A 27,594-nucleotide genomic window follows, 5' to 3' on the forward strand; every position below is an offset into this window, starting at 1 on the left:
ATGTCCTTATCCCAATAAAAACACTCATACATTCACTTATAAATACACTTGCCAAGTGTAATAGCTTTATGATGCATTTGAGCTTCTTTCTTTACACCCTGTGTATAAAACCAAGTAATGCCTGTAAAAAATGTCTTATCAGGTTGCACAAAAGGACGCTCAGTGTTTCCTGCACTGATTTAGTTGCTGAGAATCTGAATAATCTCTCGATCCAGAGCAGCACTCTCAGAATTGCTGGAGGAACTCAGCAGGTTGGGGGAACAAAGAGCCAATGCTTCAGGCCAACCAATCTCTCGATCCATTTGGTCTTATTAACTGCCAGCATCAAAACACCTTGCTTAGCATTTTGTCTCGTACCTTGATACCTTCTAAGTATAACATTAGCTCTGTGTTAAAGATCTGTCATATTTAAATGGTCCATTCTTGTGGGTTCAGTTGCAGGGTGTGGGGAAGTGGGCACACACTGTGACAAAAGAATATTCTGAGCCGAATGAAGATGAAGGCTTATAGCCCACGTGCTTGATCTGGGAGCACTTGTTGGTATGGTCAATGATCTGGGATGGACAAGACATCAGGAAACCAGATAAAGTGCCCTCTAATACTTGGTGTTTGCACCACACAGACAGTAGTGTAGCAGTTAGTGTAATGCAATACAGCATCAGTGATCGGGGTTCAATTCCCACCACTACCTGCGAGGAGTTTGTACATTCTCCCCGTGACTACATGGGTTTCCTCCAAGTGTTCTGGTTTCCTCCCACATTCCAAGGACATAGTGGGGAGTAAGTTATGGGCGAGCTATGTTGGTGCCGGACACATGGCAACACCTGTGGGCTGCCCGCCCCCCCCTCCACTCGCACACCTTCCGAGTGTGTTGGTTAAGATAAAATCCTATGGTGTTAGAGGAAAGATACTGGCATGGATAGTGGAATGGCTGACAGGCAGGAGGCAGCGAGTGGAAATAAAAGAAGCACTTGTTGGTACGGTACCGCAGGGATCAGTATTGGCACCACTGCTTTTCACATTTTTTGCCAATGATTTAGATAACTGAATTGATGGCTTTGTGGCAAAGTTTGCGGATGATACGAAGATAGGTGGAGGGGTAGGTAGTGCTGAGGAGGCAATGTGATTGCAGCAGGACTTAGACAAATTGGAAGAATGGGCAAAAAAGTGGCAGAGGGAATATAATGTTGGGAAATGTATGAAAATGCATTTTGGTTAAATGAACAATAGTGTAGACTATCATCTAAATGGGGAGAAAATTCAAACATTAGAGGTGCAGAGGGACGTAGGAGTCCTTGTGCAAGACTCCCAGAAGGTTAATTTACAAGTTGAGTCTGTGGTAAAGAAGGTAAATGCAATGTTAACATTTATTTCAAGTGGAATAGAAAACTGTATAAGAGCAAGGAGATAATGCTGAAGCTTTGTAAGACACAAGTCAGGCTTCACTTAGAGTATTGTCAATACCTTTGGGCATCATATCTCAGAAAGGATGTGTTGTCATTGGAGAGAGTCCAGAGGAGCTTCACAAGAATGATTCTGGGAATGAGGGGGTTAACACGTGAGGAGCGTTTGGCAGCTTTGGGCCCATGCTCACTGGAATTTAGAAGAATGCAGGGGAATCTCATTAAAACTTACCGCATGTTGAAAGGACTAGATAGGGTGGATGTGGAAAGGATGTTTCCTATGGTAGGGATATCCAGAACTGAAGGGCACAGCCTCAACATTGAGGGATGACCTTTTAGAACAGAAGTAAAGAGGAATTATTTTAGCCAGAGGGTTGTAAATCTGTGGAATGCTCTGCCACAGACTGCGGTGGAGGCCAAGTCTATGGATATATTTAAGGCAGAAGTTGATCGTTTCCTGATTGGTCAGGGCATCAAAGATATGGCGAGAAGGCAGGTATGTGGGGCTGAGTGGGATCCAGGATCAGCTGTTATGGAATGTCAGAGCAGACTCAATGGGCTGAATGGCCTAATTCTGTCCCTACATCTTATGATCTTATGGTTGCTGATTAAATGACGCCTTTCACTGTGTGGTTCAAAGATTTCGATGTACATGTGACAAACAAGGTAACCTTTAATTTTTTGCAATGAGGACAAATGAAAGATATTTAACATCTTAGAATGAGGCTACTCTCAGAAAGCAAGAGCATATTCAGTCTGAATAGCCTCCAACCTGATGGCATTAACATCAATTTCTCCAATTTCCAGTAATCTTTTCCCCGCCCCCTTCCCTCTTCTTTAATTCCACAATCTGGTTTTCCTCTTGCCACATCTCTTCTCACCTACCTATCATCCCCCTGCCCAGTTCCACTCCTCCTTTCCTTTCTTCTTTGGTCCATTCTCCTCTCCTATTATTTGTCTTTTTTATTTTTGCATAATTTGCCTTCTTTTGCACATTGGTTGTTTGTCAGTCTTTGTGTGCAATTTTCTGTTGATTCCATTGTATTTATTCTACTGTGAATGCCTGTAAGAAAATGAATCTCAGGGGAGAATATGGTGACATGTAGGTACATTGATTACAAATATTACTTTGAACTTTGAACTTTTTACTTCTCCTCCGCTTTTCTTGAATATCTGAAACAGGAATACTTAGTATTTCCTTGTAGAAATAACTGATGTATCTCCCTCCTGGCACATGTACCCGTAAGCGAGAAAAATTTAACAAATGCCCATTCACCTCCACCCTCACCTCCATGTTGGGCCCCGAACAGAACTTTCAGATGAGCAAACGTTCACCTGAAAATCTGTTGGGGTTATCTATAGTATCAGGTGCTCCCGATGTGACCTCCTCTTAATTGGTGAGACACTGGTGTCTCCTCTTAACTGGGTGACATCTGTCAAAAGCAGAGGTTCTCAGTAGCCAAACATATTAAATCCCATTCCCATTCCTGTTCTGACATGTTGGCCTTTGGCCTCTTAGAGTGGAGGGTCAACACCTTATATTCCATCTGGGTAGCCTCCAACCTGATGGCATGAACATCGACTTCTCCTTCTGGTAATTTTTTTCCTTTTCTTGCCCCTCCTCCTTTCCTCTTCTTCCATTCCCCACTCTGGCCTTTTACCTCTTCTTCTCACCGGCCTGTCATCTCCCCCTGGTGCCTCTCCTTCTTCCCCTTCTCCTATGGTTCACACTCCTCTCCTATCAGGCTCCTTCTCCAGTCCTTTACCTTTCTCAATCACCTGGCTTCACCTATCACCTACTGGCTCTCCTCCTTCCCCTCACCCCACCTTTTTGTTCTGGCATCTTGCCCCTTCCTTTCCAGTCTTGAAGAGGGTCATGGTCTAAAACGTCAAGTGTTTATTCACTTTTATAGATGCTACCTGATTGCTGAGTTTCTCCATCATTTTATATGTATTACGGCAGAAGATATAGAATCATTATGGGTAGAGTTATGAAACTGCAAGGGTAAAAAGACCCTGATGGGAGTTATCTGTAGGCCTCTGAACAATAGCCAGGACGTGGGGTGCAAACTAAGGCAGGAGATGGAAAAGGCATGTAAAAAGGGTAATGTTATGATAGTCATGGGGAACTTCAATAGGCAGTTTGATTGGGAAAATGCTGGCTCCCAAGAGAAATAATTTTTAGAATACATATGAGATGGCCTTTTAGAGCAGTTTGTAGTTGAGTCCATGAGGGAAAAGGCTCTTCTGGATTGGGTATTGTGTACTGAACCAGATTTGATAAGAGAATTTAAAGAAAAGGAACCTTTACGTGACATTGATTATAATATGATAGAACTCATTCTGCAGGTTGAAAGGGAGAAGCTAAAATTGGAGGTATCAGTATTACACTGGAGTAAAGGGAATTACAGAGGCATGAGAGAGGAGCTGGGCAAAGTTGATTGCAAGGGGACACTCACAGGGATAATGGCAGAGCAACAAAGGCTGGAGTTTCTGGGAACAATTCGAAAGACACAGGTTCATTTCATCCAAAAGAGAAAGAAGCATTCTTACGGCAGGATAAAGACTATGGCTGATAAGGGAAGTTAAAGTCAGGATAAAAGCACAATATAGGAAAGAGGTTAGTAGGAAGTTAGAGGATTGGAAAGCTTTTAAAATCAGCAGACGGCATCTAAAAAAAAAACAATGAGACAAAAGAGTAAATATAAAGGTAAGCTAGCTGATAATAAAAGAGGAAAACAACTTTTTTCCCAGATATGTAAAGAGTAAAAGAGAGGGAAGAGTGGAGATCAGAACCTGGAAATTTTACTGGAGAGGTGGTAATGGGGGCAAAGAAATTGCGGACGAACTTAATAAGCATTTTGTGACAGTCTTCGCTGTGGAAGAAACTGGCAGTGTGCCAGGAATTTGAGACTGTCAGGGGTCAGTAGAGTGTATAGTTGTTACTACCAGGGAGAAGGTGCTTGGGAAGCTGAAAGGTCTGAAGGTAGATAAGTCTCCTGGACCAGATGGACTACATCCCATGTTTCTGAAAGGCAGTAGCTGAAGAGATTGTAGAGGCATTAGTAATGATTGATTCATTAAGGTTGTCATAGCCGGGAAGGGAGTACTGGGGATAAGCTCCCACTACCTATTAAATGCTCCCAATGACATGTGTCTCAAATAGTCTCTGACAACCAAGTCCAGCTCCTGGCTTCATTCGTGACTTAGCTACTAAGCCCGGTGGAAATGTTTCTACTGAGAGGAGAAGGGGTAAAGATGGGTTACTGAACCTTAAAACCAGTTGATTTGGGCTGACGGGAATTGTCAGCTGTGGCTGGCAGCTCTTCTAGGAGAAGAAAATCTCTCTCAAACCTCAGCTGCCTTGCAGCTATGCCCTGAGGAAAAATCCAGAGCTGGAGACCCTAAAACAGTTCAACGCTGACTGGCAACTCCTGCGACACTGTTGGTACCAAACTGTATCGGTCTTTGCTGTTCATTTGGACTCATCAGATGTGTGAAGAGGGGGAACCTGCTGCATGGGCAACAGTTTGCTCTCCATATCGTACTGCCCTGGCTTGTGTATAGCTAAGGTTGACCCTGATCCAATGGAGGGCCTCTAGTAATGATCTTTCAAGATTCACTATATTCAAAGTATTGAGTACAGGAGTTGGAATATTATGTTGAAGTTGTACAGGCCTAAGTTGGAGTTCACTCAGAAGGTGATGAGAGTGTGGAACGAGCTGCTAATGGAAGTGGTGGATGCATATTCGATTTCAAAATTTAAGAGAAATTTGAATAAGTACATGGATGGGAATTGTACGGAGGGCTATCGTTCGGGTGCAGATCAATGGGACTGGGCAGAATAATAGTTTAGCATGGACAAGGTCAGCTGAAGGACCCTTTTCTGTTCTGTAGTGTTCTATGCTCTATGACTGGGGGCAGGTGGGAGACAGACTTGGAGATGGTGAAGAAATAAGGATATAAGAATTTAAGAAATTTGGAGCAAGAGCATTGGTCAGGGTGAGTGAGCTGTGAGCACAGTCCTCGGACTGTGCTGGACGGTGACACGTAACGATGTATATCACTGTATGTTTCAATGTTTCGGTATATTTGTGACAAATAAGGCTGGTCTTTAAAAATCAGTAAGCTAGGAATAGGGAGGAAGTGTTCATGCATTTATGGACTGTTCAGATGGTAGATGGTAGATGTACTCAGGTTGCCAAACTGTAGCTGAAAGGAAATATGTGATAGTGGGCATGTTTCTTTTGGAACAGAACAAAGGTGAGGGATGATTTAATTGAGGTGAGTAAAATTATGAGGGCCCTACAAAGGGTGAATTTGAAGGACATGCTTCCATGGGCAGAGGAGATAAAAGCAAAGGAAGTGGCACTAATTTTGTGTCATTGGTAAAAAGGATTAGAGCCATTAAGTCATAGAGCACTAAAAGATGCCATTCAGCCCAGCTGGTGCATGCTGATCAGGATACCCATCTGAGCTAGGTCCATCTGCCTGCGTTTGACCTATATCCCTATAAATCAGGGGTTATAAACCTTTTTTATGCCACGGATCCATGGATCCCTACCATTAACCTAGGAGTCAGAACTCCAGGTTGGGAAATTCTGCACTAAATCTTTCCTTTCCAAGTACCTTTTAAATGTTGTTAATGTACCTGCTTTAACCACTTCCTCTGATAGCTCATTCCATACATTGACCAGCCTCTGGGTGAAAAGGTTGTCCCGCAGGTTCCTATTAAACCTCTCTGCTCTCATTTTAAACCTACGCCCTCAATTCTTGAATCCCCAGTCCTGGGAAACAGCCTGTGAACATTCACCTTAATAATGGCCCTCATGATTTTATATACCTCGTGAACAGGGGTTCCCAACCTGGAGTCCACAGACCCCTTAGTTAATGATAGTCATAGTCATAGTCATACTTCATTGATCCCAGGGGAAATTGGTTTTCGTTACAGTTGCACCATAAATAATTAAATAGTAATAAAACCATAAATACTTAAATAGTAATATGTAAATTATGCATGGAAATAAGTCCAGGACCAGCCTATTGGCTCAGGGTGTCTGACCCTTCAAGGGAGGAGTTGCAAAGTTTGATGGCCACAGGCAGGAATGACTTCCTATGATGCTCTGTGTTGCATCTCGGTGCAATGAGTGTACTCCTGTGCCCAACCAGTACATTATGTAGTGGATGGGAGACATTGTCCAAGATGGCATGCAACTTGGACAGCATCCTCTTTTCAGACACCACCGTCAGAGAGTCCAGTTCCATCCCCACAACATCACTGGCCTTACGAATAAGTTTGTCGATTCTGTTGGTGTCTGCTACCCTCAGCCTGCTGCCCCAGCACACAACAGCAAACATGATCACACTGGCCACCACAGACTCATAGAACATCCTCAGCATCGTCCGGCAGATGTTAAAGGACCTCAGTCTCCTCAGGAAATAGCGACGGCTCTGACCCTTCTTGTAGACAGCCTCAGTGTTCTTTGACCAGTCCAGTTTATTGTCAATTCGTATCCCCAGGTATCTGTAATCCTCCACCATGTCCACACTGACCCCTTGGATGGAAACACGGGTCGCTGGTATCTTAGCTCTCCTCAGGTCTACCACCAGCTCCTTAGTCTTTTTCACATTAAGCTGCAGATAATTCTGCTCACACGATGTGACAAAGTTTCCTACCGTAGCCCTGTACTCAGCCTCATCTCCCTTGCTGATGCATCCAACTATGGCAGAGTCATCAGAAAACTTCTGAAGATGACAAGACTCTGTGCAGTAGTTGAAGTCCGAGGTATAAATAGTGGAGAGAAAGGGAGACAAGACAGTTCCCTGTGGAGCCCCAGTGCTACTGATCACTCTGTCGGACACACAGTGTTGCAAGCACACGTACTGTGGTCTGCCAGTCAGATAATCAAGAATCCATGACACCAGGGAAGCATCCACCTGCATCGCTGTCAGCTTCTCCCCCAGCAGAGTAGGGCAGATGGTGTTGAACGCACTGGAGAAGTCAAAAAAGCATGACCCTCACAGTGCTTGCTGGCTTGTCCAGGTGGGCATAGACACGGTTCAGCAGGTAGACGATGGCACCCTCAACTCCTAGTCAGGGCTGGTAGGCGAACTGCAGGGGATCTAAGTGTGGCCTGACCATAGGCCGGAGCAGCTCCAGAACAAGTCTCTCCAGGGTCTTCATGATGTGGGAGATCAATGCCACCGGTCTGTAGTCATTGAGGCCGCTGGGGCGCGGCGTCTTCGGCACAGGGACGAGGCAGGACGTCTTCCACAGCACAGGAACCCTCTGGAGCCTCAGGCTCAGGTTGAATACATGGTGAAGTACTCCACACAGCTGAAGGGCACAGGCTTTGAGCACCCTGGTACTGACACCATCCGATCCTGCAGCCTTGCTTGGGTTGAGGCGTTTCAGTTGTCTTCTCACCTGTTCAGCTGTGAAGCCCACCGTGGTGGTTTCGTGTGGGGAAGGGGTATAGTCATGAGAGCAGGGTGGGGGCTGCTGTTGGGAACCCCTGCTTTATAAGGTCACCCACTCAGTCTCCTACTCTCCAATGAAAAATGTCCCAACCATTTGTGCTCGAGACAAAATCCAAAGGGAACATAAATTTATGCCACGGATTTCTCCACTACTGATGTAAGTCTCACTGACCTATAGTTTCTTGGCTTACTCCTACTGACCTTTTTTCGCATAAAGAAATTAAATGAACTATTCTCCAGTCCTCTGGTACATCATCCGTTGCTAATGAAGGTGCAAAAAACTCCATTAAAGATTAGCTTTATTTGAAACATGTACATAGAAACATAGAAAAATTCAGTGAAATGCATAATTTAAGTCAATGATCAACACGGTTGTGCTGGGGGCAGACCACAAGTGCCCTCATGCTTCTGGCACCAATATAGTATGCCCACACCTACCAACCTCCATGCCTGTGCAATATGGGAGGAAGTGGGAGCACAGGGAGAATGAAAAATTCTTTATGACAGCGGCCGAAGGTGAACTCTGATCGCTGGTGCTGTAAAGTGTTACCGTAGCCAGACCTCAGCAATCTCCTCCCTTGCTTGCCATGGCACCCTAGAATAGATCTGGTCTGGTCTTGGGGATATATCCGCACTGTAGGCTGATACCTTTAATACTGAATCCTCCCTGACACAGCCACTGGGGCGGCACAGTAGCGTAGTGGTTAGCAAAGCTTTACAGTACCAACGACCTGGGTTCAATTTCTGCCGCTGCCCGTGAAGAGTTTGTCTGTTACCCCTTGTGACCGTGTAGTTTTCCTCCAGGTGCTCCGGATTTCTTTCAAAGTCCAATGATGTACCGATTGGTCATTGTAAATTGTCCTGTAATTAGGCTAGGATTAAATTGGGGGATTGCTGGATGGTGTGGCTTGAAGGTCTGGAAGGATGCATTCCGCACAATATCTCAATAAATGAAAATAAACGTTGTAGAATATCAGCACCTCCTTTCCTAGAACACTCCATCCTCCACATTCTTCTCCATGATGAATACTAATGACAAATATTCATTTTGATCCCACTCATATCACATAGATTTCCCTTTCAGTCCCCAAGGGGACCTACTCTTTCCTAGCTACTCCCTTTTCCAATATAAAAGATTTTGAGCAACACTCACAACACGCTGGAGGAACTCAGCAGGTCGGGCAGCATCCATGGAAAAGATCGGTCGACGTTTTGGGCCGGAACCCTTCGTCAGGTTTCGGCCCGAAATGTCGACCGATCTTTTCCACGGATGCTGCCCGACCTGCTGAGTTCCTCTAGCGTGTTGTGAGTGTTGCTTTGACCTCAGCATCTGCAGATTATTTTGTGTAAAAGATTTTGAGATTCTCCATGATTCTGCTCTCCATCCAGGCCCTCGTCTCATGACTACCATTGGGCAGGAATTAGAGAGGCCTTGGGTCCTATACCACTAGGTTCAGGAGCCTTTATTACCCTCCAACTGTCTACAAGAGGCTGTCTACAAGAAGGGTCAGAGCCGTCTCTATTTCCTGAGGAGACTGAGGTCCCTATAACATCTGCCGGACGATGCTGAGGATGTCCTACGAGTCTGTGGTGGCCAGTGCGATCATGTTTGCTGTTGTGTGCTGGGGCAACAGGCTGAGGGTGGCAGACACCAACAGAATCAACAAACTCATTCGTAAAGCCAGTGATGTTGTGGGGATGGAACTGGATTCTCTGATGGTGGTGTCTGAAAAGAGGATGCTGTCCAAGTTGCATGCCATCTTGGACAATGTCTCCCATCCACTATATAATGTACTGGTTGGGCACAGGAGTACATTCAGCCAGAGACTCATTCCACTGAGATGCAGCACAGAGCGTCATAGGAAGTCATTCCTGCCTGTGGCCATCAAACTTTACAACTCCTCCCTTGGAGGGTCAGACACCCTGAGCCAATAGGCTGCTCCTGGACTTATTTCCACCTGGCATAATTTACACATTATTATTTAATTATTTATGGTTTTATATTGCTATATTTATACTTTATTCCTGGTTGGTGCATCTGTAACGAAACCCAATTTCCCTCGGGATCAATAAAGTACATCTATCTATCTATCTATCTATCTATCTAACCATCAAGCTGCTGCTCTGGATTGAGTATACAACCTACGGACTCACTTTCAAGGACTCTTTACAGCTCTCGATCTCAGTATTAATTTTATTTGAACAGATTATCTTCATTTGCACATTAGTTGTTTGTCACTCTTCGTTTATGTATTTTTTTTGGTAAAATTCTTTTGTACTTTTTTTCCTGTAAATGTCTGCAAGGAAATTAGTCTCAGTCCAGTATATGGAAACATATATACTCCATGGCCACTTCATGCCCTACACCTGCTCGTTAGTGCAAATACCTAAAGAGCCATGCGGCAGCAACTCAATGCGTAAAAACATGGTCGAGAGGTTCAGTTGTTGTTCAGATCAAACATCAAAATGGGGAAGGAATGTGATCCATGTGACTTTGACTGTGGAATGATTGTTGGTGCCACAGAGGGTGGTTTGAGTATCTCAGGAAACTGCTGATCTCCTGAGATTTTCACACACAACAGTTTCTGGGGTTTACAGAGAATGGTGTGAAATACAAAAAAAAATCCAGAGAGGGACAGTTCTGTGGGTGAAAACACCTTGTTAATGAGAGAGGTCAGAGGAGAGTGGTTCAAGCTGACAGGAAGGTGAGAGTAACTGAAATAACCAAACGTTACAACAGAAGAGCATCTCTGAATGCACAACATGTCAAACCTTGAAATGGCTGAGTACTGCAGTAGAAGACCTCAGGTGTACCTAATAAAGTGGCCACTGAGTGAAAATACTTTGATAATAAACTTACTTTGAACTTCTTTGCCCTCCTAACTTCTTCCTTAAGTTTGATGTCCAACTCACTGGCTGAGTTGCAAATCAATACTCCCCCAAAGCCTTTCCGAATAGTGTCCTGGTTTTGTTTTAAGTAGTTTCCAGATAAAACTTCCATTCTTGCAATTCTCTGGTCTTACCTGTACCAGGTAATGGTGGGTTCTGGAGATCCAGTTGCGGTACACATCAGTGCTACAGATTCCTGTCGATCTGCTGTTGCATTTGCTGACCGCACAGGAACATGGATTGTGGGAGGAACTATAGTAGATGGAAGGAAAAAGAGACAAAATAGCACATAAGCACAGGAACATATGGAGATCATAATAACCATCACTAGATGAACAAGAACTTTAGTAGCAGAGTAGAACAGCAAGAAGTGCTGTTGCCTGGTATGTCAGAGATCTGGGTTCAATTTTCACCTTTACTTTTGAGCACTTATTTCCCCTTGGGTGCTCCGATTTCCATGAGACCATAAAAAAAAGGAGCAGAATTCGGCCTTTCGGTCCATCAAGTCTGCTCCACCATTTCATTACGGCCGATTTATTTTCCCTCTCAACTCCATTCTACTGCCTTCTCCCCATTGCCTGTGACACCCTTATTAGTCAAGAACCTATCAACCTCCATTTTAAACATACCCAGTGACTTGGCCACCACAGCCATCTGTGGCAAAGAATTCCAAAGATTCACCACCCTTTGGCTAGAGAAATTCCTCCTCACGTCTTTTCCAAGGGGATGTCCTTGTCATCCGAGGCTGCACCCTTTGGTTCTAGACTCTCCCACTATAGAAAACATTCACTCCATCTCGGCCTTTCAATACTTGATAGATTTCAATGAGATCCCCCCGCCCCACCTCATTCTTCTAAACTCCAGTGAGTACAGGCCAAGAGCTCCTCATATGGTAATCCTGTACTTTTGAAGCTGGTACTTTTGAGGTTAAAAGAGACTTTTGGAGTATGTGGGTGGGGGAAATGGTGTGAACATCACCTATGGCCTATTCTGATCCAACTATGTTGCTGTCAGGGCAAGAAAGGTCACCAATGTCTCTACTTCCTCAGGAGGCTAAACAAATTCAGCATGTCCCTGTTGACTCTTACTAATTTTCATCAATGCACCCAATAAAACATTCTATCCATAAAAACATAAGACATAGCAGCAGCACTGGGCCAGTAAACCCACTGGGTCTGCTCCGCCAGTCTATCATGGCTGATTTATTAGCCCTCTCAACCCCACTGTCCTGCCTTTTCCCCTGTAACCTTTGATCCTTTGATGCCCTTACTATTAGCCTCCACTTTAAACCCAATGACTTGGCTTCCACAGCCATTTGTGCTGATGAATACCTCAGATTCACCACCCTCTGGCTGAAGAAATTCCTTCTCACCTCTGATCTAAATGCATATCCCTCTATTCTGAGGCTGTGCCCTCTTGTCCTAGACTCCCCCACCATATGAATCATTCTCTTCACGTCCAATCTATCTAGGCCTTTCAATATTTGATAGGTTTCAATGAGATTCCCCTTCATTCTTCTGAAGTCTAGGAGGCCAAGATTGGAGGGATGCAGGGATGCATGGAGTGAGGGGAGGACACACTGACAGGGAAGGGTGGAGCTATGGAGTGATTCCAGGGATGAGAGCTTTAAAACAGATGGGTTGCTTAACCAGGAGCTAGAGTAGATCTGTGACCACGGGAATTATGGGTACTTGTGACTCAGGTTACTGCTTTCAAATGTAGGGCTGTTCCACTTAGTGTGGGCATGTGGCCAAGTGGTTAAGGCATTGGACTAGCGACCAGAAGGTCGTGAGTTCGAGCCCCAGCCGAGGCAATGTGTTGTGTCCTTGAGCAAGGCACTTAATCACATGTGCTCTGTGATGACACTGGTGCCAAGCTGTATGGGTCCTAATGCCTTTCCCTTGGACAACATTGGTATTGTGGAAAGGGAAGACTTGCAGCATGGGCAACTGCCGGTCTTCCATACAACCTTGCCCAGGTCTGTGCCCTGGAGAGTGAAGACTTTCCAGGCGCAGATCCATGGTCTCGCAAGACTAACGGATGCCCATTTAAGGCAGAGAAGAGTGAAACATTTTTTTCCCAAAGGGGAGTAGAATCAAAATATTTGAATATTTCTAAGGCTGAGGGAGATAATCAAGAGGTTGAAGGATTATCATGGTAGGTGGGAAAGTGGAGTTGTGATGTCAACTGGATCAGTTAATTGGTGAAGCAGGTTTGAGGGGCAGAATGGCCTACTATTGCTCAAAAACATACATTTGTACGTATGTTCTGGGCATGAGCAGTGGAGTTTGAATTACTGCAACTTTACTGGCAGAAGAAGGCAGTGTTTTCTGTATTGCCACCAGCACCTGAGTGGCAAGGATAGATCCCCTTGAAACCTCCTACCTCTTACATTCAATCTGTGACTTTTGCCTTCAGGTGCCTCTGCTCAGGGTAAAAGTTCCCTGCCATCTACCCTATCCATAACGTGTACAATGAGAGATAATTGATGGAGTTGTACACTATCATAGTGGGTTTATACAAGATAAAGACAGGTCAAGAAACTGCAGAAGCTGGAATCTGAAGCTAATAAAGGGATATCCCCTTTAGAACAGAGAGGATATCCCCTTTAGAACAGAGTTGAAGAGGAATTTCTTTAGACAGAGGGTGGTGAATCTGTGGAATTTGCTGTCTCATTGAGTGTGTGCTTTCAGGTTCCTGTACCTCCTTCCTGATGGTAGCAATGAGAACAAGGCATGACCTGGGTGATGGGGGTCCTTAATGATGGATGTCACCTTTTTGAGCCATCAGTCCTTGAAGATGTCCATATTTCTATTTACAATCAGAGATGCAGAGCCAATAGAACTACAGTATAGGGAACACTCTCTGTAAGTGGTCAAAATTTTCCAATTTGGAGCTGGAAAGGAGATGGTTGTACGTTGCTTATAAAATTAAAGAAAAATCATCTGAAAACATTATGTATATCATTAGTCTTTGAATAGCAAATGGCTTGAACCCACAGGGAACATATATCAATTTTATATGCGTAGCTGCTGATGTATGAAATTTAGATAACCAGAGAAGACAGACAGGTGAACAAAATGCCTGTAACATGAATAATGAGGATTTTGTAGAAGCCTGCAGGAGCCCTGGTTAATTGATTCATTTCAACAGATTTCTGGAGTGCAAGGACAGAGAAAGGCAGAAAACAGGACCAGTCCTGAGCCCTTCAGGTCTGCTCCACTCCTCAGTGACAGCAAAGGCTGAACAACTCAAATCCTCTCCTGTAGCTATTGGCATGGCCAGAAAAGATTCATTGGGCTGAATGGCCTACTTCTGGGCCAGAGTGAAGTTGAGTTTACTGTCATATGATTCAATCCCCTCCCCCACTACTGGACTAATGAAGGTCAACACACCATCACACCATACATCTTCTCAAGCACCCTATAAACTTGTGTGGCTACTTTGACAGATCTATGGACGTGGACACCAAGATCCCACTGTTCCTCCATTGGTAAAGGGTGAAGGTAAGAGAGTGGGGTAGAAAACACAGTCAGCCATTTATGAATGGTGTACCAGACTTAATGGGCCAGATGGCAGAATTCTAATCCTGTATCTTATAGTCTTACAACCTTTTCCCTCCATGGATGTTACTGGATTATAAGTTGGAATGAAAACCTTATTGTTAACAGCATCACAAAACACATAGCATCAGATACACAACATACACAAGAATAATATAAAGCAATCAGAATCAGGTTTAATATCACCGGCATATGTCATGGAATTTGTTGTTTTGCGGCATTAATACATTGCAATAAACAATAAAAAAACTAAATTACAGTAAGAAGTATATATATAAAGGTAAATTAAATAAGTAATGCAAAAAAGTAGTGAGGTAGCTTTCATGGGTTCAATGTCCATACAGAAATCGGATGGCAGAGGGGAGGAAGCGGTTCCTGAAACACTGAGTGTGTGCCTTTAGGCTCCTGTACCTCCTACCTATAGGTAGCAATGTGAAGAGGGCACGTCCTGGGTGATGCAGGTCCTTAATAATGGATGCCTCCTTTTTGAGGCATCGCTCCTTGAAGACGTCCTGGCTGCTGAGGAGGGCACCCTAGGAAGGTTTACTGCTCAAGATGGAGCTGGCTGAATTTACAACTTTCTGCAGCTTTTCCCAATCCTGTGAGGTGGGGGAAGAGGGAGTCACAGTCCAGTGTGGTGCAAAGTGGTCATATCAAATTATGATGATGATAAAAGTAATGAGTCGATTTTCAAGAGAATAGCACGAACAGCCCACCTAAATTGTCATGGTTTTGCTAAACTGCAGTGATTAAGGCTGTGCAAGTCAGTTCAAGAACTGAATAGTTGATGGAAAGTAGTTGTACCTGACCTGGTGGTGTGGGACCACAGGTTTCTATATCTCCTGCTCAATGGCTTGATAGATTAGAATTATTTAAAGTTTAATGTTCCAAGTAAATACATTATCAAAGTACATATACATCACCATATACTACACTCAGGTTAATTTTCCTGTGGGCATTGACAGTAAATACAAAGAAACACGATAGAATCAATGAAAAACCACGCACAAAGATGAACAAAAACTGATGTACAAAAAGATATCAAATTGTGAAAACGCAAAAAGAAAAAACAAAATAATAACAATAAATAATTAAGTAGAGTGAAATGTGTTATTTGCATTTAACAACCAACACATTCTGCATATGTGCCGAGGGCAGCCCGCAAGTGTTGCCACACAATCCAATGCCAACATAGCATGCCCACATTGTTCATCAGAACAACTCACAGCCAACACACAACAAGCAACAACAGCAAAACAAATCCTTTCTTCCCCCCCCCCCCCGCCCCCACTGTATGCACACACAGACAGGCCAGCAGCCCCGGAACAGACAACCTCCAGTTTGAGGTCCTGGACTCGCAGATATCTGGCCTTCAACCCTGGACTAGATGGCTGGTCTATTTAGGGGTTCATTCATTTTCTGCATGCTATAACTGAGGCTCGTAAACTTTTTCTTTACAGGCTGAATGACATAATCTGCAATGGGATTTAAACTCAGTTTCCAGATTTAGTTCTGGGCTCTGGACCGTTGGTTCACTAATTCAACAGCTGTCCCATTAAACTTTCAAATTTCTCCTAAACCCAGGCTAAATTAATATGCAGAAGAATGATTTACACATTGTGGTAGACAAACATTACTGAGGCTGTCAGTGGATAAATAAGCACTCTTTTCAACTTGTAGTCTACACGGATATGAAACATAGAATGAATTTCCTTTTCCATTACTATCTTGGACTCTAATAGCTACTAAAATGAATATTGGAGTGAAAGTTTTAGCCACAGGAAAAAAAACAAACTCTTATTCATGCTTTGTTGGGTTCCAGTAATGATGGTGAATATAGTTGTTGAAGTTACATTGAAAGATACACCCAGTGGCCACTTAATTAGATACACTTGTACACCTGCTCATTATTGCAAATATCTAATCAGCCAATCACATGGCAGCAACTCAATGTATAAAAGCATGCAGAAATGGTCAAGGGGGTCAGTTGTTCTTTAGACAAAGTATCAGAATGGAGAAGAAACGTGATCTATGTGACTTCGACCAAGGAATGATTGTCGGTGCCAGACAGGGTGGTTTGAGTATCTCAGAAACTGCTGATCTCCCAAGACTTTCATGCACAATGGTCTCTAAAATTTATAGAGAATGGTGCAAAAAATCCTGTGAGCGGCAGGATTTACAATTGCCTTCCAGTCAGCTTGAACCAGTCTAGTCATTCTCCTTTGAACTCTCATTAATAGGCATTTTCACCACAGATCTCCCACTCACTGGATTTGTCTTAGCATTCCACATTATTCACTGTAATCACTAGAGAAAATCCCAGAAGATCAGCAGTTTCTGTTTTACTCAAACGATCCTGCCTGGCGACAACAATCATTTCACAGTCAAAGTCACTGAGATCACATTTCTTCCCCATTCTGATGTTTGGTTTGAAAAACAACTGAATCTCTTGACCATGTCTGCATGCTTTTATGCATTGAGCTGCTGCCACATTATTGGCTGATTAGGTATTTGCATTAGTGAGGAGATGAACAGGTGTTGTCGTCGTGGCTATCCCTCGAGGTTGAGGATGATGGTCTTCGTTCTGAAGAAGAGGCCCACAGAACGAAGATGTCTGTGCGTGTATTTGCTTAACGTGTACATGATGTTGCACTCCAAGAAGCACACGATACTTCACAAATCAACCAACTGATTCCAATAGCATGGAAACCACGACGATTGGAGCTGATGGATTTGTTGCAGCCTTCATCCGCCTTCACAGCCGTTGAGTTCGAAGTAACCTCGTCCACCTGTTCCACCGTTGAGGTCTTGGTTGGACTGTTCTTTGTCAGGGACCTCACCCTCGACCTTACCGCCATGGGTGACCCTACCAGGAGCATAGTTCCAGATGGTATCGCTCTCGGGATCACAGGGCCACACAAGCTTCTCCACCACGACAAGGTGACAAGTATCTAATGGCCATTGAGTGTATATTAGCGATAATAAATCTGAGTCTGACCACCTAAACCCGGGTAGCGATCACCCAAAGAATAAACTGCAAATCTGAAGTACTCTTTTGGAAAGCATCAAGTTGGATAAGTCTCCGGGACCGGATGAGATGTACCCCAGGCCACTGTGGGAGGCAAGGAAGGAGATTGCTGAGCCTCTGGCAATGGTCTTTGCATCATCAATGGGGACAGGAGAAGTTCTGGAGGATTGGAGGGTTGCAGATGTTGTTCTATTATTCAAGAAAGGGCATAGAGTTCGCCTAGGAAAGTATAGACCAGTGAGTCTTACTTCAGTGGTGGGTAAGTTGATGGAAAAGATTCTGAGAGGCAGGATTTATGAACATTTGAAGAGGCATAATATGATTAGGAATAGTCAGCATGGCTTTGTCAAAGGCAGGTCGTGCCTTATGAGCCTGATTGAATTTTTTGAGGGTGTGACTAAACACATTGATGAAGGTAGAGTAGTAGATGTAGTCTATATGGATTTTAGCAAGGCATTTGATAAGATACCCCATGCAAGGCTTATTGAAAAAGTAAGGAGGCATGGGATCCAAGGGGACATTGCTTTGTGGATCCAGAACTAGCTTGCCCACAGAAGGCAAAGAGTGTTTGTAGACGGGTCATATTCTGCATGGAGGTCAGTGACTAGTGGTGTGCCTCAGGGATCTGTTCTGTGACCCCTACTCTTCATGATTTTTATAAATGACCTGGATGAGGAAGTGGAGGGATGGGTTAGTAAATTTGCTGATGACACAAAGGTTGAAGGTATTGTGGATCGTGTGGAGGGCTGTCAGAGTTTACAGCGGGACATCGATAGGATACAAAACTGGGCTGAGAAGTGGCAGATGGAGTTCAACCCAGATAAGTGTGAAGTGGTTCATTTCATAGGTCAAATATGATGGCAGAATATAGTATTAATGGTAAGACTCTTGGCAGTGTGGAGGATCAGAGGGATCTTGGGGTTCGAGTCCATAGGATAGTCAAAGCTGCTACACAGGTTGACTCTGTGGTTAAGAAGGCATATGGTGTATTGGTCTTCATCAACCGTGGGCTTGAGTTTAAGAGCTGAAAGGTAATGTTGCAGCTATATAGGACCCTGGTTAGACCCCGCTTGGAGTACTGTGCTCAGTTCTGGTCGCCTCACTACAGGAAGGATGTGGAAGCCATAAAAAGGGTGCAGAAGATATTTACAAGGATATTGCCTGGATTGGGGAGCATGCCTTATTAGAATAGATTGAGTGAACTCGGTCTTTTCTCCTTGGAGCAGCGGTGGATAAGAGGTGACCTGATAGAGATGTATAAGATAATGAGAGGCATTGACCGTGTGGATAGTCAGAGGCTTTTTCCCGGGGCTGAAATGGCTATCATGAGAGGGCACAGGTTTAAGGTGCCTGGAAGAAGGTACAGTGCAGATGTCAGGGGTAAGTTTTTTGTGCAGAGTGGTGAGTGCGTGGAATGGGCTGCCGGCGACGGTGGTGGAGGCAGATATGACAGGGTCTTTTAAGAGACTCCTGGATAGGTACATGGAGCTTAGAAAAATAGAGGGCTATGGATAACCAGAGGTAATTTCTAAAGTAAGTACATATTCGGCACAGCATTGTGGGCTGAAGGGCCTGTATTGTGCTGTAGGTTTTCTATGTTTCTATGTTTCTCTATGTTTCTTCTGAAGTAGATCTACCTATTGTTCAAGGGGAATATCAAAGTCTGATATTTCAGTGAAGATTCATAATGGGACATCAAGAACTGCTAAATTAGACAGGGTTAATACTCTAGTGAAGTCAAGTGAGACCAGCACTGTGGCATAGATCAAGGAGCCTGTCGAGAGCCAATTAAACGTGTGAAATTCAGAAATGTGTTAGATAAGAAATATGATTTTCTTTTGAAAGAGGGGATGCCATGTATTAAATGTAACATTGGTTGTGAACAGCAATTGCTGCTTTAGACTGTCACCCCTTTAAATACTGTGTAATATGAGAAACCACTCACTGGACAGCAACAACATTTCCGTAAATTCCAATGGCAGTCTGTGAAAAATCATCAGATAGATTCACACTCTCGCTGAGCTCCTCTTGCCTTCGGAGTTCTAGTTCGTACATACTGTAATGGACTTCTTTTTCAAAGATTAATGCAAGGATTCAGAGAGAACAAAAATTGCTCTTATCTTGAACACAAGAGGTTTTGCAGATGCTTCAAATCCAGAACAACACATATGGTTCCATACTGAAATACGCGAGAAAAATAAATCAACTGATGAAAAGTAACACCTACAAAATTGTGGAGGAACTCGGTAGGCCAGGTAGCAGATGCGGAGTGGAACGAATGGTCAACATTTAGGGCTGAGGTACTTAATCAGGACTAGAAAAGAAGGGGAAGTGTTTCAGCCAGAAATATTGATTCTTTATTCCTCTCCGTAGATGCTGCCTGACCTACTGAGTTCCCCCAGTATTTTTTTTGTGTGTTCTGTTCTTATCATCCCCAGTTACCCAGCAAGATAACCACACATGACAATTGCGATAAACTTACCTCAAGATTTAAGCTTAATTTCACAGGGCTTTTCCAAATCATTGCTGCTTGGAACTCTGAAAGTTTGTCTTTATAACCCCAGTTACTGTTCAAAGAAACTGGCATTAAATAATATGCTTTTGATTACTTTGCTTGGTGCAGACATCGCTAACAAGACCAGCCTGTTGTTGGAGACCAGAGACTGCAACTGCCGCATCCTAGAGCAGAAACAGATCTGCCTCTAACCATCAACCACCAACCATTGTCTCCCAACTACACTCCTTCTCCACCTACCCATCAACTCCTCACCTGGCTCCACCTATCACAAGTCAGCTTCTGCCCCTCCCCTGGACTGTCTCCCTACCAGATCCAGTCCTGATGCAAGCTCTAGGACAAAAATGAAATAGGAACATTTGAAAGCTCCGGACCTGTCCTCATTGGAGGTTAAAACAAGGGGGGGGGGGCGGTATCGCATTGAAATCTACTGAAGGCCTACATAGAGTGGACATGGGGAGGATGTTTCCTATAGTGGGGGAATCTAGAGCCAGAGGGCACAGCCTCAGAATAGAAGGCTATCCCTTCAGAATCGAGATGAGGAGGAATTTGGTACAGTCTACGTTTGGCCCGTAACGTCGACTGTACCTCTTCCTAGAGATTCTACCTGGCCTGCTGCGTTCACCAGCAACTTTTATGTGTGTTGCTTGAAATTCCAGCATCTGCAGATTTCCTCGTGTTTGAGGAGGAATTTCTTTGATAAGAAGTTAATTAATCTGTGGAATTCATTGCTACAGTCAGCTGTGGAGGCCAGGTCATTGGTATATTTGAAGTGCAGTTGGATTGGTTCTTAATGCATCAGGGCATCAAAAGACCAACAAAACACAGTATGCCTCGGGTTGACAACATCACTCACACAATCCCAAAAATCTGTCACACTGATCCAAAACTCAATCACATCACAGCCTAACTCAAAGGTACATTGACATCCTCCCTTTGTGACTTGATGGGACCTGTTTCAAAGTACCTCCTCAGATGCAATAGGTGTTTTGCAATATCCTAATGGTGTTACATATAAATTCAAGCCATTGCTTTCAGTCCCCAATATACAGCTCCAGAGCTACTTAAAGTCTGAGCAAGAAGTCAATTAGCATGTTGTATCAGGAGGTCAATTGCTAAACCGATTTATATCCCCACTTGATTAAGGGTGAGAATAAGAATTCTGACTGTGTGTCAGATGTGATTCAACTCAATACCAAAGATTTAATTCCTACTTCAGAGACCTAAGCACAAGAATGTACACAACTGTTTCAGTGCAAGACCCAGGGAGCGCGGTACTGGTAAGGCCTCATTTGGGTCCTAGAAAGGATGTGTTGACAATGGAGAGGGCTCAAAGAAGGTTCACGAAAATGAATCTGGGGTTGAAAGGCTTATCTTATGCGGAGTGTTTGATCTCTCTGGGCTTGTACTCACTGGAGTTCCGAAGAATGAGGGGGGATCTCATTGAAACCTCGTAGCTACATTGGAATTCATAGCTACAGGCAGTTGTGATGGTCAAGTTATTGGGTACATTTAAGGCAGAGGTTGATAGATTCTTGATTAGTCAGGGTATGAAGGGATACAGGGAGAAGGCAGGAGATTGGGGCTGAGAAGGAAATGGATCAGCCATGATGAAATGCTGGAGCAGATTTGAGAGGCCAAATGGCCTAATTCTGCTCCTACATCTTATGGTCTTTTGGAGTCTCAACAAGGAGGTAAGCAGAGGTTGACAGGTTCTTGATTAATAACAGTGTCAAAGGCTACAGGTAAAGGGCAAAAGAATAGGACTGAGGGGGAAAATGGATCAGCCATGATAGAATAATGGAGCAACCTCAATGGGCCAAATAGCCTCATTCTGCTGCTATGTTCTATAGTCTTATGGTAACAGACCCCAGGGCACTGTATCAAAGATATTACTGAAACAAATTATCTGGTTAGTTGGTGCTAGATGGGGTGGTTTGAGTATCTCAGAAACTGCTTATCTCCTCCGGATTACACACACAACATTCAGAATTTACACGGAGTGGTGTGAAAAACTATAAACTCCCAATAACTGGCAGTTCTGTGGGTTAATCTGCCTTGTTAATGACAGAGGTCAGAGGAGAATGGTTCAAGCTGACAGGAAGGTGACAGTAACTCAAATAACCATGTATTACAACAGTGGTGTGCAGAAGAGCATGTCCGAGCACATAACATGTTGGACATTGAAGTGGATGGGCTACAGCAGCAGATGATCATGGGCATTCAGTCATTAGGTATCTCCTGCATCTAATAAAGTAGCCACTGAGTGTATATTGTGAAATTTGATATTTTGTGGCAACAGTACAGTGCAAGGCATGAAAATTATTACAAGTTACAAAAAAATAAATAAATAGCGCAAAATAGATAATTAGTGTAGTCCACAGTTGGAATCATCATCATCATCAGGTGCCATGCCCAGTTTGAGCTTTGACTGCCATGGCCCACACACTCCTGTTTCGGGTCAAGTGGATCAATTCATTGGCATTCATTTCCCATTCTCTGGCTGCTGTCTCCATCAACATTTGTCTTTATCTTCCTCTTGCTTTCTTCCCTTCAATCTTTCCCATAATTACCGTGCATTCTAACTCCTCTTTCTTAATCACAAGTCCAATGAAGTTACATTGCCTTTTCATGATCTCATACATTATTTCTCTATTTCTCTTTTTGTGCTTGCTCTGTTCTTGACATCCTTGTTAGATATATGTTTCGTCCATGATATTCTTTGCATCCTCCTCAAAAACCACATCTCTGCTGCTTCAATTCATTTCCTCATGTTACTAGATACTGTCCAACATTCTGAGCCATAGAACATAACTGGATGAATGTAACATTTCAGTACTCTGAGGTGGGTTGTCATGCCTAGTTTAGTATCGGTCAGTATACTCTTCATTCTCGTAAAGGTGTCTTTTGCCATCCCTATTCTTCTTTTGATGTTCATGTCGCACCTGCCATCTGATGTCACCCAGCTTCCTAAGCAGCAAAAGTGCTGTACTTTTGGAATCAAAGTTGGCAATGAAAACATCAATAATTTCAAATATGCAGATGACACCTTGTTAATTGCAAGTACGGAGGAAGAACTACAAAACTTAATCGATATAATTGTTGAAGAAAGTGCAAGAATGGGTCTATCTATCAATTGCAAAAACACAGAATGTATGGTGATATCCAAAAAGAAGGGGAATCCTATCTGCAGGCTGAGAATAAACGGGGAAGACATAAAACAAGCACAGTTGGAATACTGAATTCAATTATGGTCACCTCATTGTGGGAATGCTTTAGAGAGGGTGCAGAAGAGATTTACCAGGATGCTGCCTGGACTAGAAAGCATGTATTATGAGGATAGCTGAGCAAGTCTGGGCTATCCTCTTTGGAGTGAAGGTGGACAAGAGTTGACATGATAGAGACACACAAGATAGGAAGAGACATTCATTAAGTGGACAGCAGTGCCTTTCGCCCAGGGCAGAAGTGGCTAGTACGACACGATATAATTTTAAGATAATTGGAGGAAAATATATGCAGGGGATGTCAGGGGTATTTATTTTTTTTACACGAAGCAGCGGGTGCATGAAATCAAATCAAATCAAATTTCTCATTCAACCATATATGAATACAGCTGAACAAAACTGCTTTCCTCTGGAGCCAAGGTGTAAAACACCTTGTTCAAAATAGCGAGCAAAAAAAAAATCACGCAAAAAAAAAACACACACACATATATATCCCAAGACGCAGAGCGACATGTCCTACAGATCAATGGTACAGTTCCGGGAACTGCAATCCAGCCTGTCATTCCACTGATCGAACACTGGAGGGCAGCACTGGTGGGAGAGCCCTGCCAGGTGCGGCTATAGAGACAGATATTAGGGGAATTTAAGAACCTTGTAGATGGGCAAGTGGATGGCAGAAAAATGAAGGGATATGTAGGAGGGAAAGGTTAAGACTGATTTATACTTCTGCGTCAAATTGACGCCATAGGTACAGTGTAGCCGTGAACCCTATGCAGAGCCTACGCAGATCCCTACGCCGTAGCCTGACGCGCACCTCTCCCAAAATGTAACTACATGTCGTGGCAACTTAGACCACAACAACTGTGATTGGTCCACTTGGTAGCATTGCATTTCCTCCTACGCTGCAATAGCTTCCCATTGGGCAACTAAAGGGCAGGGAAGGAACTCTGGCTGCAATGCTTTCCATAAAGCTTTACAGACCTCCGAAATTATGGAGGACACATTTCACTTTTACAAAAAAAGACACTCGCTTTAAACTTGTTTACCCCGAGAAAGGTTATCATGACCATGAAGCCTTGCACGGGCAGGTGTGTGTGCATGCACGATGTGCCTGAATTGCCGAGCGACGCAGACACACCAATGCACAAGTATAAATGCTTACAACGTGCGTAGGCCACTTGCGTAGGTTACGGCGTCCATTTGACGCACAAGTATAAATCAGCCTTTAGATTGATCTTGGAGTAGGGTAAAAGGTCAGCACAACATCGTGGGCCGAAGGGACTGTCCTGGCTGTAATGGTCTATGTCCACCATTTTGTGATATGTTTTGTGAAGTCTGGTTCTTGCTCATAGAAAGTTGGATTAGACCAACTGAAAGTGAACATAACACAGACACCACTGATAACCTGCTGCCGACTTTGGGAAAAGCAGTTTGCTGTTTAACTGGAGTAGTCCAAGCCCAGTGACTGACTTGACAGGCAGTGACTGGTTTAAATATCCTGACTCAGTGAAAAGCAAGGAAATGATATCAGAGGCAAGTTGTTGTGTGGGAGAAGCACAATGAGGTAATACATAAACACAAGTGGTACTGCAGATGGTGTAACTCCTGAGCAATACAGACACAATGGGGGAGGAACTTAGCAGGTCAGGCAGCATGATGGAAAAGAACAAACAGTTGACACTTCAGACTATGACCCTTCTCTTCAAGATTGGAAACATAGAAACGGAAAACCTACAGCACAATACAGGCCCTTCAGCCCACAAAGCTGTGCCAAATATGTCCTTACCGGAGACATTACCAAGGGCAGGGGTGGCCAACCTTCTACATACCATGCATCAATTTTTACATGCACGAGTTCAGATGTGCCATACAACTCTTGTACCCCGACAATTCTTGTAAAATATGTTAATATAGAACTCATGCGTGAAAAAATCGCATCTGACCTAGGGTTACTCATAGCCCTCTATTTTTCTCAGCTCCATACACCAGTCTAGGTGTCTCTTAAAAGACCCTATTATACCTGCCTTCACCAGCATCACCGGCAGCCCATTCCACGCACTCACCACTCTCTGTGTAAAAGACCTACCCCTGACATCTCCTCTGTACCTACTTCCAAGCACATTAAAACTGTGTCCTCTCGTGCTAGCCATTTCAGCCCTGCGAAAAAGCCTCTGACTATCCACATGATCAATGCCTCTCATCATCTTATACTCCTCTATCAGGTCACCTCTCATCCTCCGTCACTCCAGGAAAAAAGGCCGAGTTCATGCAACTTATTCTCATAAGGCATGCTCCCCAATCCAGGCAACATTCTTGTAAATCTCCTCTGCACACTTTCTATGGTTTCCACGTCCTTCCTGTAGTGAGGCGACCAGAAATGAGCACAGTACTCCAAGTGAGGTCTGACCAGGGTCCTATATAGCTGCAACATTACCTCTCGGCTCTTAAACTCAATCCCATGGTTGATGAAGGCCAATGTACTGTATGCTTTCTTAACCACAGAGTCAACCTATGCAGCAGCCTTGAGTGTCCTATGGACTCAGACCCCAAGATCCCTCTGATCCTCCACACTGCCAAGAGTCTTACCATTAATACAATATACTGTCATCATATTTGACCTCTCAAAGTGAGCCACCTCACACTTATCTGGGTTGAACTCCATCTGCCACTTCTCAGCCCAGTTTTGCATCCTATCAATGTCCCACTGTAAACTCTGACAGTCCTCCACATTATCCACAACATCCCCAACCTTTGTGTCATAAGCAAATTTACTAACCCATCCCTCCACTTCCTCATCCAGGTCATTTATAAAAAATCATGAAGAGAAGGGGTCCCAGAACAGATCCCTGAGACACGCCACTGGTCACTGACCTCCATGCAGAACATGACTCTCCCCAATGCCTGGGACGGTGACAAGACAAATCAATCATTTGGCCAACAGGAGGTTCCTTATTTTGGTGTTACAAGTTGGAGTGGCAGGGTGGGGTGGGGTGGGTTCTGGGTGAATACTGGTACAAAAGGTACCCACGTCATTTCTATAGATGGACAGTGGAGGGCATTCTGTCTGACTGCAGTCTAGTAAGGAGTCTCTAGTGCACTGGACTGAAGAAAGCTGCAGAGGGTTATGTACTCAGCTACCTCCATCACAGGCACAACCCTCCACACCATCGAGGAAATTAAGGGACAAGGTCATCACTAAGAAAACTCACCAGTTGGAACATGCCCTCTTCTTGTTACTGCATGAATGGTGACTGCCTGGAATTCATTGCCTGGGGTGCTGGTAGAGGCAGAAACAGTAGGGAAACATTACGGACATTGTGTAGACAGAACAGATTAGTTTAGCTGGCCATTTGATTATTAATTTAATTGGTCTGGCACAACATTGTGGGCTGAAGGGCCTGTTCCTGTGCTATAGTGTTCTATGTCGTATTTTCTATGTTCCATCAGGGAAGAGGTACAGAAGTCTGAAGACCCACGCTCAGGATTTCAGGAATAGCTTCTTCCCCTCCATCGTCATGAGATTTCTGTAAAATGTCTTTCGAGCTATCCAAATGGTATTACTTATAAATTCAAGCCTTTGTTTTTTCTCCCCCTATGTAGAGGTCCAGAGCCACTTAAAGCTAAAATCACTGTCTTGGAGAACGTTTTCAAGAAGGAGAACCCTTGCAAGGTGTTAGGCCTGGAAGGTGCACCTGGTGGGGAACTGAAAACCTGGGCCAAACAATTGACAGGAGGGTTCAAGGACATTTTCAATCTCTCACTGCTGAAACAGGAGGTTCCCACCTGCTTCAAAAGGGCAACAATCATACTGGTGCCCAAGAAAAGCAGGGTGAGATGATCAATGACTATCACCCAGTGACACTCACATCTACTGTGATGAAGTGCTTTGAGTAGTTAGTTATGGCCAGAATCAACTCTTGTCTAAGGAAGGAGCTGGACTGGGGTCAGTTTACCTATCATTATCAAAAGGTCTACAGAGGATGCAAACACACTGGCCCAGCACTTGTCCTTGGATCACCTAGATGATAGCAATACTTACAGTGCCCATAAAAGGTATTCATCCCTCTTGGAAGTTTTCCTGTTTTATTGCTTTACAACATTGAATCCAATGGATTTAATTTTGCTTTTTTGACACTGATCATTAGGAAAAGACTCTTTCGTGTCAAAGTGAAAACAAATCTCTGCATAGTCATTCAGGTGGCGCAGTCAGCGGTGGGAGCATTGCACAGTGAGGAGATTTCTCGCAGGCTGGCGGCACTCACTTAAAAAGAGGGTTTCACGGGTGTTCGGTATCATTCCGGCGGCCCAGTCAGCGGTGAGAGCAGAGCAGAGAGGAGTAAATAAAAGTTCAGAAGGGACACACTGAGCGGTCATTGTTGGGTGTGGGCCAGTGCTGAGAATGGGCGTTTCAGACTTTGGCTTAAAGGAGGCTTCAGCTCGGTAGAGGCGTTGGCTGTGGGTAAGTTGTCCGGGTAAGTTTCTCTTAAGTTTC

General features: G+C 44.0%; 1 protein-coding gene across 2 annotated transcripts in view; it reads right to left on the reverse strand.

The window, feature by feature from the left end:
- Window positions 1–27,594, reverse strand: part of LOC134347828 (neural cell adhesion molecule 2-like) — a 632,407-nt gene that overhangs the window by 315,948 nt on the left and 288,865 nt on the right. For both annotated transcript variants that reach the window (XM_063050290.1, XM_063050291.1), the window contains exon 6: window positions 10,907–11,024. In XM_063050290.1, the coding sequence (XP_062906360.1) occupies window positions 10,907–11,024 (118 nt within the window). The remainder of the gene's footprint in view (window positions 1–10,906; window positions 11,025–27,594) is intronic.

This window comes from Mobula hypostoma, chromosome 6, assembly GCF_963921235.1.
Source record: "Mobula hypostoma chromosome 6, sMobHyp1.1, whole genome shotgun sequence".
Taxonomy (NCBI): domain Eukaryota; kingdom Metazoa; phylum Chordata; class Chondrichthyes; order Myliobatiformes; family Myliobatidae; genus Mobula; species Mobula hypostoma.